This window comes from Euleptes europaea, chromosome 8 (genome assembly GCF_029931775.1).
Source record: "Euleptes europaea isolate rEulEur1 chromosome 8, rEulEur1.hap1, whole genome shotgun sequence".
Classification (NCBI taxonomy): Eukaryota; Metazoa; Chordata; class Lepidosauria; order Squamata; family Sphaerodactylidae; genus Euleptes; species Euleptes europaea.
The window spans coordinates 65,365,611-65,383,216 of record NC_079319.1 but is presented as its reverse complement, the minus strand read 5'-3'; the positions used below and the strand labels follow the sequence as shown (position 1 = coordinate 65,383,216).

Sequence of the window (17,606 nt, the reverse complement as noted above, 5' to 3'; positions counted from 1 at the left end):
AAAGTTAAAATAAGATTTAAAGAGTTTGTTTTGCTTGATGCATGCTCCAAATCATTGGATTTAACTCTAGGTGGCCTGTAACTAAGCTTAAAGACAAATTTCTGTACCTTTTTAAACAATATTTAGAACAAATGTATACATTTTTAAAAAAAAATCAAAATATTTATATCCTGCCTTTTTACCCAATCAGGACCACCAGTCCCCTCATGCAATTCTCTTTCCCATTTGAGAACATGAAGGAAATGAGGTCATGAGTGAACAGGCTCTTCTTTTTTCTTTTTTTTTAATTGTTTATTTTTATACAAATTTCAAATATATATTTCTTATTCTACATACATTGTTTATATAACGTACTTTTCTCATTCCCTTCCATCCCTCCCATCCCCCTCCCTAGCCCCACTCCTTCTCCTTATAATTTTTAGTCTCTTAACCCTAGCCATGGGGTGAACAGGCTCTTCTAAACAAACTTTGCTCCTTCACACAACTGCAAAATTTTGCATCTGTATGCTATTCATTTCAGAAGTGCTAAAGAGGTTCTATACAGTCAGTTCATTCCTGTTCAATTCTGATATAATGCTTTAATATTTTGTTTGTGCTTCGCACTGCTAAATTCAAGGTGAAGCTGACAGAAGAGTTATCCTTATCATACTGTTAAAATTATGCAATGCAGCTCAAAAGTGCATGAAAAAGGCACCGATAATTGCATGACAAGGTATAAAGCCATACATTTAGCATATTTTACCAGGAGCTAAACCTATAGAACACCTTGTTCAGTCTCTGTGATAATACTTTATTCCTGATTTTCACAATCTGTTCTGAAGTTTGCAAGATATTTTTTTTCCACATTTCCTCAAAATATATGGAAATATTTTATCTCCAGACTGTCAAACGATTATGGTGCTGTTTCTTTTACAATGTACTCAATAAATACGTTGTACTATATATACACTGATCAAAGCAAAGAGTCATGAGAGTACTTGTGACACGGAGCATTCTAAATCTATGAATGTCACAGAGTACCTCGCTATAAATTCTTCTTTTAATATACAAGAGAGTAATGTAGCAAACCGGGGAGAAGAAAGGGCAGAGGTTTACAAGGGATACCTCTTCTGTAGGACACTTTCCCCCTCCTCGATACATATACAAGAACTGAACCAGTCACAAACACCACTCCCATCAGACGACCCAAGCTGCACTGAGCCAACGCCATTACTCAGCTAGCTCTAATCATGAAGTGTGAGTATTTACTTTTAAGTAGTGGTGCACTCAAAAAGAAATTACCAAAATAATGTGGCACTTTAGAAACTCAAACATGGCTTCTGAGTAAGATATGCTCTTACTGTGTGTGTGTGTAAAGTGCCGTCAAGTCGCCTCCGACTCACGGCGACCCTATGAATCAACGTCCTCCAAAATGTTCTATCTTTGACAGCCTTGCTCAGGTCTTGCAAATTGAGGGCTGTGGCTTTCTTTATAGAGTCAATCCACAATTTTATAGAATCCACAGTTTAAATACTACTCTGAGACCAAATTCAAAGATTGCCAAGTCAATGGATTTTTAAAAGACAATTTGCATACGGTGATTTTTGCTTTAAATGGGATTACTCAAAGGTTTCTCCATACGAAAACCACAATAAACACTTTCCAATATGTTGAATACAGTTTAAAACCTATATAGCTAGCTAGCCATATTACGTCTACGTTGTAGTGCACACGGTTTAATTTCCTGAGGGAAGCATTCTGTGGATAGACTGGCAGCTTTTCTTTCCCTTTTATTAACACCCTATGAGATATCTACTGCTAAATTTACCAGGGATGGTAGTGACTGTTGTAGCTCACCTTTAATGGCATCTCTACCTCAGAGACCCTGGGCCTGCTGCTGGCAAATGGCAACATATCAACCAGTGCTCATATACCAGTTCCAAGTCAAAAATTTACACTCAGTCATCTCAAACTGATATCACAGCATTCTGCCACACTTCCCATAAGAAATAATAGGTCTTACGCCAGATAGCGTGCCGCAACAGTGAAACATGTTTTTACTTAGTGAAATCAAAAGAACCGTTTTTACAACCCAGGTTACGATATTGCCTTCTAGCATTTAGTCCTAACTTGCTCTCTCTTGCTCTGTCTTACAAACACACACACACAATACACTCAGACTAGGCCTTACAATGGTACTCACAGCTAAGGAGCTGTATTCAGGCTTCTCATTATCTTCTCTATACAGTTCCCTCAGATATTAAATTTCCTGGTTACTACTTTTATGCCAGAAGATTGAGAAGAAGACAGTTCTAGGAGAGGATATGGGAGATGACCAAAGGCTTTCTGGGCACCTGGTTGCCACTATGGGAAACAAGATAATAGACTAGATGGACCATAGGTCTGATTAGGGTTGCCAGCCTCCAGATAATTAGTACAGGAGCAAAACTGTGTATAACAAAGTGCAAAAATATTTATGAGCTACCACATAGCATCATACATAGTGACAATCTATCATCAGTCAAAATCCATAGTTCATGGCATATCCTGGTACATTCCTTCCAAAGTATGCATAAAGCAATATCCAGCTGGTATCTTCAATATGTGTAATCACAGTAGAAAGGGGATACGGCCGTTTCAAAATTCTTCTGTTCAGTTCTGCCTCAGTCCCCTAAATAATCAATCCTATGTTATTCCAGCTTCAAAAATTCATGACTGCATTCTAACATTCCAGATAGTTGCCAAGTTCCACGTAGGGATACAAACGTTTGTATCCTTACATTTGTTTGTATGCCATGAACTATGGATTTTGACTGATGATAGATTGTCACTATGTATGATGCTATGTGGTAGCTCATAAATATTTTTGCACTTTGTTATACACATTTTTGCTCCTGTACTAATTTCCTAACTTTGTAGTATCAGTACAGTGGTGTCTATTTTTTCTACAACCTCCAGATAATAGCTTTATCTCCTAAATCTATTATTTACCTTACTAATCTCCTGCTATTTCAACTGATCTCCAGCTGATAAAGATCACTTCACCTGGAGAAAATGACCGCCTTGGCTATTGGACTCTATGGCCGTGTTGGCGAACCTATGGCACGCGTGCCACTTCCGGCACGCATAGCCCTCTCTGCCGGCACACGCGGTTCCTCCAAGCCATTGGCCTTTCCGGCTCTGCCCCCCCCTGGATGGGGGAGGCTGTAGCCCAGGGGTGGGGAACCTCCAACATCATTGGCGGTGGCCCCCAGACTCTCCCACAGAAGCTGCCACCACTGGAGCGTGCGCGGCCGGCCAGGCGGGTGGGGGAACAGAAGCCGAGCGCCCACACTCGGCATGGCCGGTGGCTTCTCCGGTGCCCTCTGGGCCTGTGCAGGCAGAGGGGCGTGGCTGGCCGGTGGGTGCGAAGGAGGCGCCCTCTGCCCCAAACCCCTCCCTCCTCAGGCGCCACCCCCAAAACCTCCCACTCATGGCGAAGAGGAACTTGGCAACCCCAGCCTCTCCCTCTGGGCCCCCTCTGGGGGTGGTATTCAGGTTAAATTGCCTCATTGGCACTCGGCGATAAATAAGTGGGTTTTTGGTTGCAGTTTGGGCACTCGGTCTCTAAAAGGTTCGCCATCACTGCTCTATGGCATTGAAGTCCCTCCCCTCCTCAAACCTTGCCCTCCTCAGGCTCCGCCCCGAAGCCTCCCACCGGTGGCAAAGAGGGACCTGGCAACCCTAGGTCTGATCCAGCAGAGCTCTTCTAATGAGAAACTCGTAGGCTTGGATACAAGCTTGATGTTTCTATGGCTGCAAGGATTTCTGCCCCTAAAGCGCCCCCTCAGTATACATTCATGAATAGAAAAATAAACACAGTTTCTTTCTATGTGAACTTGAATTAGATTAAGTGAAAGCTAAACATCATCAAAATTTGGGCTAGACCTAGCAAGAACCCCTTCTCATCATCATAAATACATATTACGCCACTAATTAAAAAAAAAAACACTAGAATTTGTGGTCCTGTTTTCACTAACTACTGAGCAACAATTCTTTATTCTCAACAGCACTTGGAGAAACTGTTCTTCCAGTCAATGATAGAAGCAAGTAAAACTCAGGAATGCTACTGCAAGTAGACTATCAAATGTATAATACATTTGAACAGTAAAATGCCAGTTTTCAGATTCAAGCTGACAATAAAACAGTATCATGGCTGCAACCATCTGAAGCAAAACACAGTTCAGGATTGTTTTCCTAGATAAAAAGAGCTAGTATTATGATAAAAGACACTGAGTCTTGACTAAAAAGTTTTCAACAATACGTTATTGTTAAAATGCACAGGAATTCCAATGTATCTTATAACGGTCTTTCATTTAATTACATCGAAGTGTGAAAAAATTGTTTTAAACAAATGACCATAGGGGACTATAAAATCTGTCAATTATGCAAGGGAACCATGGAATATAGAGGGTGATACAGGTATATCTGGAAAACAGATTGTTCTTTTGTGAGTGAGACGGCCTGTATGCTGCATAAAGCATCTGCACAATAGGTTAATATTAGTGATCTTGATAAATCAGATTTTATCGTACATGTCCACCCCCCCCATATCTTGTTCAGATTATGCATTCTTGATCATTCAAGCTACTGCAGATAAGAAGTTGCTTAAATTAACATTAACTTCTTGTGGTGTGCACTAATTTAGTATTTTCTAAACAATGTACCCTTTTGAACTTATTTCAATATTCTATTTTTGATTATAGTCATGCTGACAACGTTTTTTGGTCCATCAAACTCTGCAGTACAATTACATGAATTTAGTTTTAATAAATTACCATCTTTGCATATATCAGTCAAACCACGAAGGCTAAACTCTTGCAAACAAAATGCATTATTAATTTAATTGTCACAGCCTATTTAGCTAACTTCTATTAGTATTTGCTATAATATGCAATGTATCAGAAGGCAGAATCAAATTCAAAGCACAAAGAAAAAAACTGATGCAATTGTCCCGGCAATGGGATGGGCGGGGGGTGGAGTGGGAGAAAGAGCCTTGCAAAATTACAGCCAAAGTGTATTCACAGGGGAGGAAAAAATGGGAAGCACCATTTAGAACGGCTATATGCCCATCAAGATGCTGATAACATGTTTCTTAAAACCATCCACACACTCTAAGAAGGGACTGGGGGGGGCGGGATGGACACAAAAGGACTTTAGCATCGCTTGCTCTGGTTTCATGTTTAAATTTAGGCCCCACTAGCAGGGCACCGCTACTAAGAAATTAACAGCGTTTGCAAGCCTGCCTTAACTAGTCAGTTTTTTTTTAAAGCTCGATATTTGGGTGGGGGAGCAGCCTCAACAATCAAACTTCACTCCTTTATCTTTTTTCTTTTCTTTTTTTAAGATAGCAAATTGACAACCCTGTCCTCTCCATCATATGAACATATGAAGCTGCCTTCTACTGAACTAGACCCTTGGTCCATCCAAGTCAGTATTGTCTACTCAGACCGGCAGCGGCTCTCCAGGGTCTCAGGTAGAGGTCTTTCACATCACCTACTTGCCTAGTCTTTTTAACTGGAGATGCCGGGGATTGAACCTGGGACCTTCTGCGTGCCAAGCAGACGCTCGACCACTGAGCCACGGCCCCTCCCCTCTAATACAGGTAAGGCTTAAGCACACAAAGATTAGTATCCTGATCTTGAACCTTTGCTCCTGGCTGCAAGGGCTTAGAATGCTGTGAAAAATAACACACTAAGACAGAGCAAGGCACTGGCAAACCACCTCTGTTAGTCTCTTGCCATGAAAACCCCAAAAGGGGTCGCCATAAGTCGGCTGTGACTTGATGGCACTTTACACACACACAAGACTCACCATCACACCCCATTCTTCCGCAAGCCTGCACTGATTGATGAGTCAAAAAAGCCTCCCAGAAATATAGGAGACAAACAAGAGAAACAGGAGAAGGCTGTTTCTCTAGAAAATACCAAATCATACCGCTAGAGATTAAAGCATTCATTTTTAAAAAAATTATATTGTTGTGACAACTGAAAAGCATACCTCCTAGGCTCAGATACTGTATTTGAATATTTGTGGCATAATACACTATGGTATACCTAGCCACAAGGGTAGTGTAAGTTACTTCTATGATATGTTTATGATAATTATACAGTAACTGCACCTCAGTAGAAAGATGTATTCCTGGACAGTTGGGGATAAAACTGCAGAATCCTGGTCTCCCTCTACAACAAGTATGGTATACAGAACAACTTTCCTCTTTGGATCCAGCTTATGCACCAATTGTTTCCATTGACAGCTGACCTCCTCCTGGTTCAGCTTGCAATTGGCTACATTTTTCTAAGCATTTTCAGTTTGGAATCTTTCAAAATGCTCTCTAAGAAAAAAAGCCCAAGGAAACTTGGCCCTAACCCTTTCTGCTAGTTCCAACACCTTTCCCAAGTAAATTAGCCCTTGTGGGGGGGGGGCAGAAGCAAAAGACTGGCGGTGGAGAGAAATAACAGGCAACAGCAGAAACCCTTAAACCCCAGGATGCTCCTGAACATGCCCAGGAGCATTCTTTACCAATGAGATGCTTGGGATTTTCATTTCCAATGGATACTACTTTTGGTAACTGTGGATTATTTGTCATTGTTGATGTTCAGTGGTCCTCTGAACTTAGGGTTGCCAGCCTCCAGGTAATAGCTGGAGATCTCCCGCTATTACAACTGATCTTCAGCCGACAGATCAGTTCACCCGAAGAAAATGGCAGCTTTGGCAATTGAACTCTATGGCCTTGAAGTCCCTCCTCTTCCCAAACCCTGCCCTCCTCAAGCTCCGCCCCAAAAACCTCCCGCCGGTGGTGGACCTGGCAACCCTATCTGAGCTGTCATCCACAAGGAAATTGTATGCTAGAGTTTGGCAGCTTCCACATGTCTACCAAGGAGGAGAAACATGCTGAAAGGCCCTTGTTATTATGGATTTTGTATAATATGTAAGTGCTGAGAGGAAAGTGCCTTCTTACTCAGTTCCTTGCCAGATCATCACGGTCATCCCACTTCTCAACTAAAACACACAGGGAAAATGGTGAAGTGCCCGAGAAAACTGTTTGAAGAACAACATGCTGGCGCTGAAGCCAAGGAAGCTTAACACTTAACAAGCAAACGATGAAAGCTGGGTTAAAAGGCTTGAGACATTGTTAAAGACTGGGCAGCATGCTTTTGAACAGCCACGAAAGCTGCTTTCTACAGGGAGGGTTTGACCCTCTGGCTTTCACTGTGAAGCTCTGGCAAATAATGTAGGCCTCCACACTGTGGAACTCCCCAAGGCAGAAAAGACACCTGGAGCGCCCATCTGTGGTGAGTTTATTGCCATACTTCACACAGCTTTTAAAGAGAATCTGCTGTTCTGTGAGTATGAGGCATGTGAAAGCAGAGAAGGAAAATACAGGCTTCTCACACAACACAGTATCTTGCATGGCAGTAGACTGTTTTAAGAACAACTATTTTGGGGGGGGGTTTGGCATTTAGTATACACTTTTAGCCTGTTTTTTTATGACTTATGGTCAAGAAAAGTAACAGTAGGACAATAAAAAACAAAGCTTGACAAGACAACTAATTATAAAGAAATAAGAACTGAAAAGGGGAAAATCAGAACTCTTCTCCTTACAGAGAAGGCAAAACATTAAAGCAGAACTGAGCAGGAAGGCATTCTTCTGTTCATGGGCATATGCACAAGAGACAAAATTCAGAATGCAAAGGAATGGGATAAGAGGAGTTGCATAGGGTTGTCAGTCTCCAGGTGGTGGCTGGAGATCTCCCAGAATTACCACTGGTCTCCAGGTTACAGAGATTAGTTCCCCTGGGGGAAATGGCCAGTTGAGAAGATAGACTTTCCTCCCCTCCTCAAACCCCCCCCTCCCCAGGCTCCACGCCCTCCCCCCCAAACATCCAGGAATTTCTCAACCCAGAGGAGGCCTACCTCTCAGAGCTATAGAATTTGCAGGCAGAAACCTGTGCAGATATATAGATGCTGTACAGCACTGCGGAGAGGCCAATATGAGTATAAATCTGTGTCCCTGGTACAATAGAATTGGCCTGGGGAAACGTTTTGGTAGGTGCAAACTGAAGCATGAGAAGCGATCTTGGTATCAGCCAATATAAAAAGGAACTGGAAGATAATTAATGAAACAACACTTTTAAAAGTCTCCAGAGATCAACCTGGAAATTATAAACTAATGAGCATGATTTCAGCACTGTGAAAACAGGGGGGAATGACAGACAAGAACAGACTAATGGTACAGAATTTGGAGGATATCAATAACTACGCTGGTAAAGTTAGTCTTGTTGATAAGGTGCTGTTTGGTTTGCTAACAGTTCATCTCTTCTCCATGGCGGAGGATGATGGAGGAAAAACTGAGATATTATGGTCTATCACAACAATTTTTCCTGACTAGGGACTATGCTGGCCCAGGCTAGCCTGATCTCGTCAGATCTCAGAAGCTGAGCAGGGTCAGCCCTGGTTAGTATTTGGATGGGAGACCACCAAGGAATACCAGGGTTGCTGTGCAGAGGAAGGCACTGGCAAACCACCTCTGTTAGTCTCTTGCCACGAAACCCACCCAAAAAGGGGTCACCATAAGTTGGCTGCGACTTGACGGCACTTTACACACACACAGGGTCTATTCTCAGGCAAAAACTATGGTTAAACAGAGGATTCTGGATACTGAAAGGCAGCATGATTCGAATGGAGTTAAGAGCTTTCTTTATGATCCAGGCATGTTAAATAAAGTAGCTTTGATGCTTTATGTTAAGCATTTATATAACCCTGATCACAGAAGGATTTTCACCTTATTAAGGTATGATATGCTGCCCTCAGCAATTCTTGAGGGTAGATAATAGAGGTTTACCATCTAAAGAATGTGTAAGCTTATGTGGAGATGAGAATATTGAGACCCTAGGGCATATCTTCTTTGATTGTAAGATCTACAGTCATATTACGGAAACTCTGATTACCCCCATAATTTCTTGCCATCCCGGCAAAAATAGAAGGACTCTACTCTCAGTTGTGCTTGCAGATAAGAATCAAGAGATCACTTTCAAAGTTGCCAAATTTGGATAGATAGCCTGTAAGACTAGGAAAACATCGGCTTTTTAGGGGGGTTAAGTGCAAACTTGTACACACAGCATTGTATCCAAGTTACTAGTGGAAGAGGGAGGTCAGAGCATTTTCCCATATCCCCCCTTGTCACTGCATACCAGTTAGCATTTGACACTGCATGGAGCTGCTTTGGTCATTCTTGCACTCTCAGTTGCCATCCTATTCCTGAAAGAAACGGGGCTCCGACTTACCCCCACAGAGCCCAAGGTTGCTGGGCTGGGTGTGGTGGGCGCAGGCGAACAGGACCCCCCCACCCCCGCTGGCGGGCTGCCGCTGATCAGGTGGAGCCCGGGGCTTCTGGCTGGTGCAGGCTCCTCTGCTCTTTCAGGCAGCAGGGCGGGGGAAAGCGGTGTCGGACCCGACACCATTTTTGCAGCCACGTGCCTGCCCGCCCATCATTGGAGGGAGCCAGTTTAAATGAGCCAATCAGGCTCAGGCTCCCAATGGGGGGGGGCGGCCTCCGGGCAGCCGGACCTGAGGTTTTCACTCAGGTCCGGCTCCCCGGCATATAAAGAGGCCGCGCTTGGGGCAGCCCTCAGTCGCAGCTGATCCCAAATGAGCTACTTGGACCCATGTCAGCATCCAGTACTACAACGTTCTTCCAAGTTAGGACTGCCAGGCATGTCCTGGCAACCAGTGGAAGACTAGGGGGAGGGTTGTAGGTGATGGCATGGCATCACTTCAGGGAAAACTTGTAAGTGACGTCACACCTTTCTAGGAATAGTTGAAAACTCTATGGTTTTACCTTAGAGGTTCCGGTGATTCCTAGAAAGAACTGGTGTCGCTTTCAGGTTTTTCCAGGAAGTGATGCCATGCTGGCAGCAACTGTGATTTCAAACTTTTTTCTCCCACAGGCCACTGGAGTACCAACAGGCAATGGCCACTGGGGATGGGTTGCCAGCCCTGGGTTGGGAAATACCTGGAGATTTTGGGGGTGGAGCCTGAGGAGGAAAGGTTTTAGAGAGGGGAGGGACTTCAATGCCATAGAGTTCAATTGCCAAAGCAATTGAATTTTCTCCAGGGGAACTGATCTCTGTCACCTGGAAATCAGTTGTATGAGTGGGAGATCTACAGCCACCACCTGGAGGTTGACAACCCTATCCACCCCCAGTGGGCATTTGTCAACTGTATTCCAAGCAGATACTAAAAAAACATACTGCTCCCATGTTATCAGCAGTGTACCCATAATGAAACTACTGTGAACAGCTCTAATTCCTGTCCCTCACCCCTCCCTTTATAAATATATGATCACCTTAAAAACAGGCCACTTTCCATAAGAAGAAAGCTTAAGAAAGCTTCCAGCATAACTCTCTAGAAATCAAGAACACTGCCTTTTAAAATCAAGCACGATCTCAGTTATTTTACCAACAGAAGTATGGTTCTGGAGTATATGGCTTATGAAATATTTTCCCATCCTCAAATTATGGCTTCATCCCTACATCTAAGAGTGTTATTGAGTCTTCAGGTGGCTGACATTATATATACAATTTAAAATATACACAGACATACACAAATATATACCAGAACCCAGTCCAGGTATGTATAATATTCTACTTTGCGGTGTTCTTTGTCCTACCATCTGCCCATGCTTCTTCCACTCCCTAGACCATAACAGGTATGTGTAAGTGGGAGAAGAAGGAACAGGTCTACTCAAACATGTCCACATACTACTTCTGCTCTTATCTATACAAACACTCAAGACAGCTTTTAAACTTTAGGTTTACATGTACAGAGGTACAACTGAAAAATGGTTACTTTATTTTACCTTTCTTTTGGTGTTCCAACTCCGTGTTTTCCCAGTAAATGAGTATTTAAGTGCTTTTTCATTACAAATGCCACCCTGAAAAAGAAAATAAATGTGTTATATTTCCATTTTCTCTTTTGAGGAAAACTTCATTTTTCCAATGCATAATATCAAATTTAACATATTCCAAAAATGTTGCGGTAGTAGAGACAAACTGTGAGATCCTAAGAAGAGCAAGACTGTTCAAAACCATTAACCAACAGACTTAGACGGGTATAACTTTGTTTAGGATGGTAACTAGTTCTGTGGTGCGGCCTAACTTGGAATACTGCATACAATTCTGGTCATCGTATTTCAAAAAGAACATGGCAGAGCTGGAAAAAAATACAGAAGAGGGAAACCAAGATGGTCAAGGAGTTGGGTCATCTTTTCTATGAGGAAAGTCTGATGAGTCAAGGACTTTTCAATCTACAAAAGAAATGAGTATTGGGGGGGGGGGGAGGAAGAGGTTTATAAAATTACAAAGGGGATAGAAAGAATGGGAAGAGAGAACTTTTCCTCCCTCTCCCAAAATACTAGAACTTGGAGGTGCCCAATGAAGTCAATGGGCAGTAGATTCAGGATGGGCAAAAGGAAATACTTATCTACTCAATGAGTGATTAAAGTGTGGAATTCACTGCCAGAGGATGTATTGATGGCCACAGGAAGGGGATGAGAGATTCATGGAGGATAGGTCTATCCGTGGCTACTACTCGTGGTAACTAAAGGGAACCTCCACATTCAGAGGACCTGGATGGCCCAGGCTAGCCTGATCTTGTCAGATCTCAGAAGCTAAGCAGGGTCAGCCCTGGTTAGTATTTGGATGGGACACCACCAAGGAATACCAGGGTTGTTGCGCAGAGGAAGGCACTGCCAAACCACCTCTGTTAGTCTCTTGCCATGAAAACCAAAAAGGGGTCGCCATAAGTCGGCTGCGACCTGAAGGCACTTTACACACACAAACCTTTGTAGTAAACTTCTGAATATTAGTGCCAGAAGGCAACATGGGGGAAAGCCCTGCACGGAAAGGAAACACCATACTGTAAGACATCTAAAGACTTTTTCAAAGAAGGCCTCCTGTGCTTCAGTCTTAAATTTAGACATGGATTAGGGCAGCAGCATGTTGGGTTATTTTGCTTTCAGAACCTTTGATAATTAAGGGCAACTCTATACAATACAGTTGCTGCAGCAAAGACAAATTGTATGTATATCTTTAAACATTTGTGTACAGTTAATTGGGAACCCATGCCCATCAAGGCTTGCCATTTGCCCACCTGTGGCAGTCAATCCCCTGCCCTCTGTCCCAAATTCCCTGCCTACAAGAAACTGAGGAATGGGAGAAAAATGGCCAGAAAATTGCCCCCTAAGTGACCCTCTAGGAAAATTAGGGGAAATTCCTAGACCATCACCTGGAACTGATGTGGCATCCTCCCCAAACTCCACCCTCTTGAGGGACCACCCTCAAAATCTCCTGGCATTTGTTGAGACAGTGCTGGCAACCCTAGGCTCATCCAATATAGAATCATAGAGTTGGAAGGGACCACCAGGGCCATCAAGTCCAACCCCCTGCACAATGCAGGAAATTCACAACTACCTCCCCCCTCCACACCCCTAGTGACCAGAAGATGGCCAAGATGCCCTCCCTCTCATCATCTGCCTAATATGTGGCAGTCACCTAAGCATGACTAGCTCAGATGTCCCTCCCCACCACAAAGCAAAATGAAAATTGAGCCACTGTGATTTCAATGTAGTGTGAACTTGATTTTCAGTATAGACGTTGTTTTCTTGGCAAAGCAGATCTTGCTGAAAGAGCCAGAAATGCTGCTGGGTTGGGACTAGGGTTGCCAACCTCCAGGTAGTGCAAAAACAATGAATAATTCAAAATTAAATACTTGTAATAGTGTTATTCAAAATATCATATACACTATATACAATGAACTTGGTTTACAAACTGAACTGTATATACGAAAGAACACAAAATTAAACTACAGAACATAGGTGCAATGTCCATTTTTTGCAGTCCTTTTAGCTGTATAGAAAGTCTTGTCATTCAAGAGGTAAGAAGGTCAGTTCTTCATTTAAACAGAAGCCCGGTTGTCTTTCTGTTTCGGCTTAACAAAAAAGCCTTCCTCAGCGGCCACTACAAAAATACAGCAATATATACAATGCAAAATGGTCTATAAATAACAGGAATCAAAAGTAAGCATTATAAAAGTAAACAACAAATTGATACTTACACGCGAGCTGTTACTAACTGGCTTTCGCGTTGGCAAAGTAGCCCTGAGTACGGAGAGCATTTAAAGAGTCTAGTCACATGATACAAGGAGACCATGTGAACAGAATGTTTTAAAGTGACAGAACCATATAGTGTAAGTGATGTACTTGCTCATAGGTAACATGCTAGATCTAGCGATGTGTTTAGTCCTTTAGGATGTAAGGAATCGAACATATGTATGTACTTAGACTCTTGACGTCTAAGTATCAATTCAATGTCAGTTTTCTCATATTTCTTAGTGTTAGTATAACGCCATAATACAAAGAAAGAAAGTTCCTCATCAGTGTGGTTTTTCTCCAGGAAATGTGAGGTAAGGGGAGCCTCCAGAACGTGATTTCTTACTCTGGACCTGTGCTCACTGATCCGGTATTTTATAGGTCTCTGGGTTTGTCCAATATACCAGAGAGGACATGCACATCTGATCACATAAATAAGGTGCCGTGAGTCACAATTATTAAAACTATCAATTTTGAATATGCGACCCGTTACTGGGTTCGTGATTTCACGAACTGTCAGCATGTATTTGCAGCTCTGACAAGAGCCACATTTGAAATTACCTGCAGGCAAATTGGATGAGGACATAGGGCGTGATATTGGATTTATTAGTATGTCTCTAAAAGACCTGGTGCGTTTGTATGCAATCCGTGGAGGTACTTGGCAACCGGGTAGGTGTTGCACCAGGTGCCAGTGTTTACGGAGGATTTGGCCAATTAGAGGTGACATGGAAGTATATTGCATCACATAAGTAAGTCGTGTAGGCTTAAGAGTGGTGCATTCTGTAATTAATGATTCCCTAGGTTTGTTATTAGTTTGATGCATAGCATTTAGAATGACATGTTTAGGGTATCCCCGTTGTAGGAGATCAGCATTCAAATTATGTGCTGCTTGGAAAAAATCAACTTGTTGAGTTGAATTCCGTTTCAATCGAAGTAATTGGCCATATGGGATATTATTTTTTAGATGGACCGGATGCAAATACATGCTGACAGTTCGTGAAATCACGAACCCAGTAACGGGTCGCATATTCAAAATTGATAGTTTTAATAATTGTGACTCACGGCACCTTATTTATGTGATCAGATGTGCATGTCCTCTCTGGTATATTGGACAAACCCAGAGACCTATAAAATACCGGATCAGTGAGCACAGGTCCAGAGTAAGAAATCACGTTCTGGAGGCTCCCCTTACCTCACATTTCCTGGAGAAAAACCACACTGATGAGGAACTTTCTTTCTTTGTATTATGGCGTTATACTAACACTAAGAAATATGAGAAAACTGACATTGAATTGATACTTAGACGTCAAGAGTCTAAGTACATACATATGTTCGATTCCTTACATCCTAAAGGACTAAACACATCGCTAGATCTAGCATGTTACCTATGAGCAAGTACATCACTTACACTATATGGTTCTGTCACTTTAAAACATTCTGTTCACATGGTCTCCTTGTATCATGTGACTAGACTCTTTAAATGCTCTCCGTACTCAGGGCTACTTTGCCAACGCGAAAGCCAGTTAGTAACAGCTCGCGTGTAAGTATCAATTTGTTGTTTACTTTTATAATGCTTACTTTTGATTCCTGTTATTTATAGACCATTTTGCATTGTATATATTGCTGTATTTTTGTAGTGGCCGCTGAGGAAGGCTTTTTTGTTAAGCCGAAACAGAAAGACAACCGGGCTTCTGTTTAAATGAAGAACTGACCTTCTTACCTCTTGAATGACAAGACTTTCTATACAGCTAAAAGGACTGCAAAAAATGGACATTGCACCTATGTTCTGTAGTTTAATTTTGTGTTCTTTCGTATATACAGTTCAGTTTGTAAACCAAGTTCATTGTATATAGTGTATATGATATTTTGAATAACACTATTACAAGTATTTAATTTTGAATTATTCATTGTTTTTGCAATACGTTGCTGGTTTGGGTTTGCTCAAGTAACTATACAGCACGCTAACGTTTGTTTGCTACAACCTCCAGGTAGTGGCTGGAGATCTCCTTCTATTACAACTGATCTCCAGGCGACAGAGATCAGTTTACCTAGAAAAAATGGCCACTTTGGAAGGTGGAATCGATGGCATTATACCCCATTGAAGTCTCTCCCCTCCCCAAACCCTGCCCTCCTCAAAATCTCCAGGTATTTCCCAAGCTGGAGCTGGCCAACCTAGATGGGAGTGACCCTCTCAGCCCACTCTTTGAACACAAACCCATAGAAATTATAATGTGCATAATAGTGAAACATAAACATCACTAGGATATCTACGAAGAACTTTACTATTAGGGTTGCCAGGGCCCTCTTCAATACCGGCAGGAGGTTTTTGCGGCGGAGCCTTAGGAGGCAGGGTTTGAGGAGGGGAGGGACTTCAATGCCATAGAGTCCAATGGCCAAAGCAGCCATTTTATCCAAGGGAACTGATCTCAATCGGCTGGAGATCAGTTGTAATAGCAGGAGATCTCCAGCTAGTACCTGGAGGCTGGCAACCCTATTCACTATAACATTAAACCAGCAGCAAAATTGGGTCATCCACAGACAAGGAAGCAGTCTGTATATACTTAGTGAATTCCCCCGGTATGCAGAAAAATGTGATTTTGTAAATTAACCAAAAGAAAAAGAACCACCCCCTAAACATCTTGCCTATTGAGGATTTAATATGCTCCAGACGTGATACAACGTTGCCTTCAGCTGTGAGTTAGGTAAAGGAAACAGAGGGGGAGGAGAATCAAGCTTCCCAACACACTGAGAGCTTGCAGAATCCAGGAGGAACAATTTGGGGAATGGGTTGGCATCCTTATTTTAGACACAGAACACTTATTTTATTTAATTGTCATGACAGAATAAATAGATGATTACTGAATAGACTTTCACTGATAACAGTTTTACATTAATTTAATTAAAGTATCTGATTATTTAAGAAATACAGATACTGGAAAGGTACTTCAAACTAAAATGGCCTCCTTGAAAACAAAAACAAAAAAAAGAAAGAAAAGAAATTACTGCTTTTACTTTCAGTGTGAAAAGGGCTTGCAAACATTTTTGTTAATTATGTATTACAGCTGTCCTTCATAAAGTTAATTACTAATAGCTGAAAGGCACTGGAAATCTATTTGCATATGTACATGAAAGGCATGACATATGCAAAAATATGATTTTAATTAGCATTCCATGGTATGACGGGCTACAAATCAAGCTGGCATATTGTAAGGTTTTTACCATTAAATGCTGAATTCATTTGGACATGTTTCAACTAATGGACAGTGCAAGGACAGAAAAATACTGTAGCATTATGGCATATATTTGCCACAAAAGCCAAGAAACAGTACTGTTCTTTTACATATATGGTAATGTCTCATCTCCATGTCTGATTTACTCTAGGCCTATTCACATTATTACAGAAAAGCACTATTTTGTGTAGCCTTCGGGTGTTAAGACTAACGCTCTGTCTCTTTAAAACTATGGCGACTTCGTTATTTTTATTTAAAAGATACACATCAAAAATTATTGATTCTCCCTTTCATCTTTGAGTGATACATATGGACACTGCAGCTAGAACTCAACATAGTCTATTGCACCATCACCACTGTGACTACGCAGCTGTCACTAGAAATATTGTGCATAAGGAAAATGATTGGAGTAGCATAAAATCTTGCGTCCTAATAAGAGTGCAAGACACTCCAAATTTACTGTCATTGCTTTTGGGCAGAAAGCAGAACCATCTTGATATTGCCGTAGGCACATCCAACACATTTGAAATTAACAACACTCTTACTTTTGTAAATCAGAAGCTTCCTTCCTCCCCAGTTAATTATCTAAAGAAAAAAAAGAAGATACTAATGCGCAGAGAGCACACAATCAAAAAGGCAATAGCCTGAACTTATTTATGTATTTAACACCACTGTGTCAAAAGCAAACCTAATTAAAAATACAGTAATATGTAGGAGAGCTATTCATTTGATCTTTTATAAAGGGGAATGGAATTGAGCGCACATGTTTCTTTTCAGTAAGTGGAAGGTGGAATAGGTATACTTGTTAATCAAACATTAAGGCAGGAAGGGAAGGGGAAGACCTTGACTAAAAACAGTTCTCTTCCTCAAGCAGTTTTTGTTACTGGGGTCAGTGGAATTAGGATTTCCCACTTTCCTTCCAACGTTGCACAATGGTAACGTAGTTGAAACGGAGAGGCCATTTTGTTTCTTCCTATAAAATGGTGAAACAAATATGGAAAACTATTTCCACGTTGTTTCAGTATCAGCTCAAAATCTTGTTGCTCTGAAGAGGCACAACATAAAGACCTGTGTATCTGAAAAGCAGTCCTTGGCGAAAATTATGGTTGCCAACCTCCAGATGGGGCATGGCGTTCTCCCAGAATTACAACTGATCTCCAGACTGCAGAGATCAGATCCACTGGAGAAAATGGTAGCTTCAGGGGACA

The 17,606-nt window shown here is 41.8% G+C and overlaps 1 protein-coding gene across 1 annotated transcript in view; it reads right to left on the bottom strand.

The window, feature by feature from the left end:
* Nucleotides 1-17,606, bottom strand: part of ZNF407 (zinc finger protein 407) — a 406,301-nt gene that overhangs the window by 242,042 nt on the left and 146,653 nt on the right. Inside the window, exon 3 of the mRNA XM_056854466.1 lies at nucleotides 10,880-10,954. Within this exon, the coding sequence (XP_056710444.1) occupies nucleotides 10,880-10,954 (75 nt within the window). The remainder of the gene's footprint in view (nucleotides 1-10,879; nucleotides 10,955-17,606) is intronic.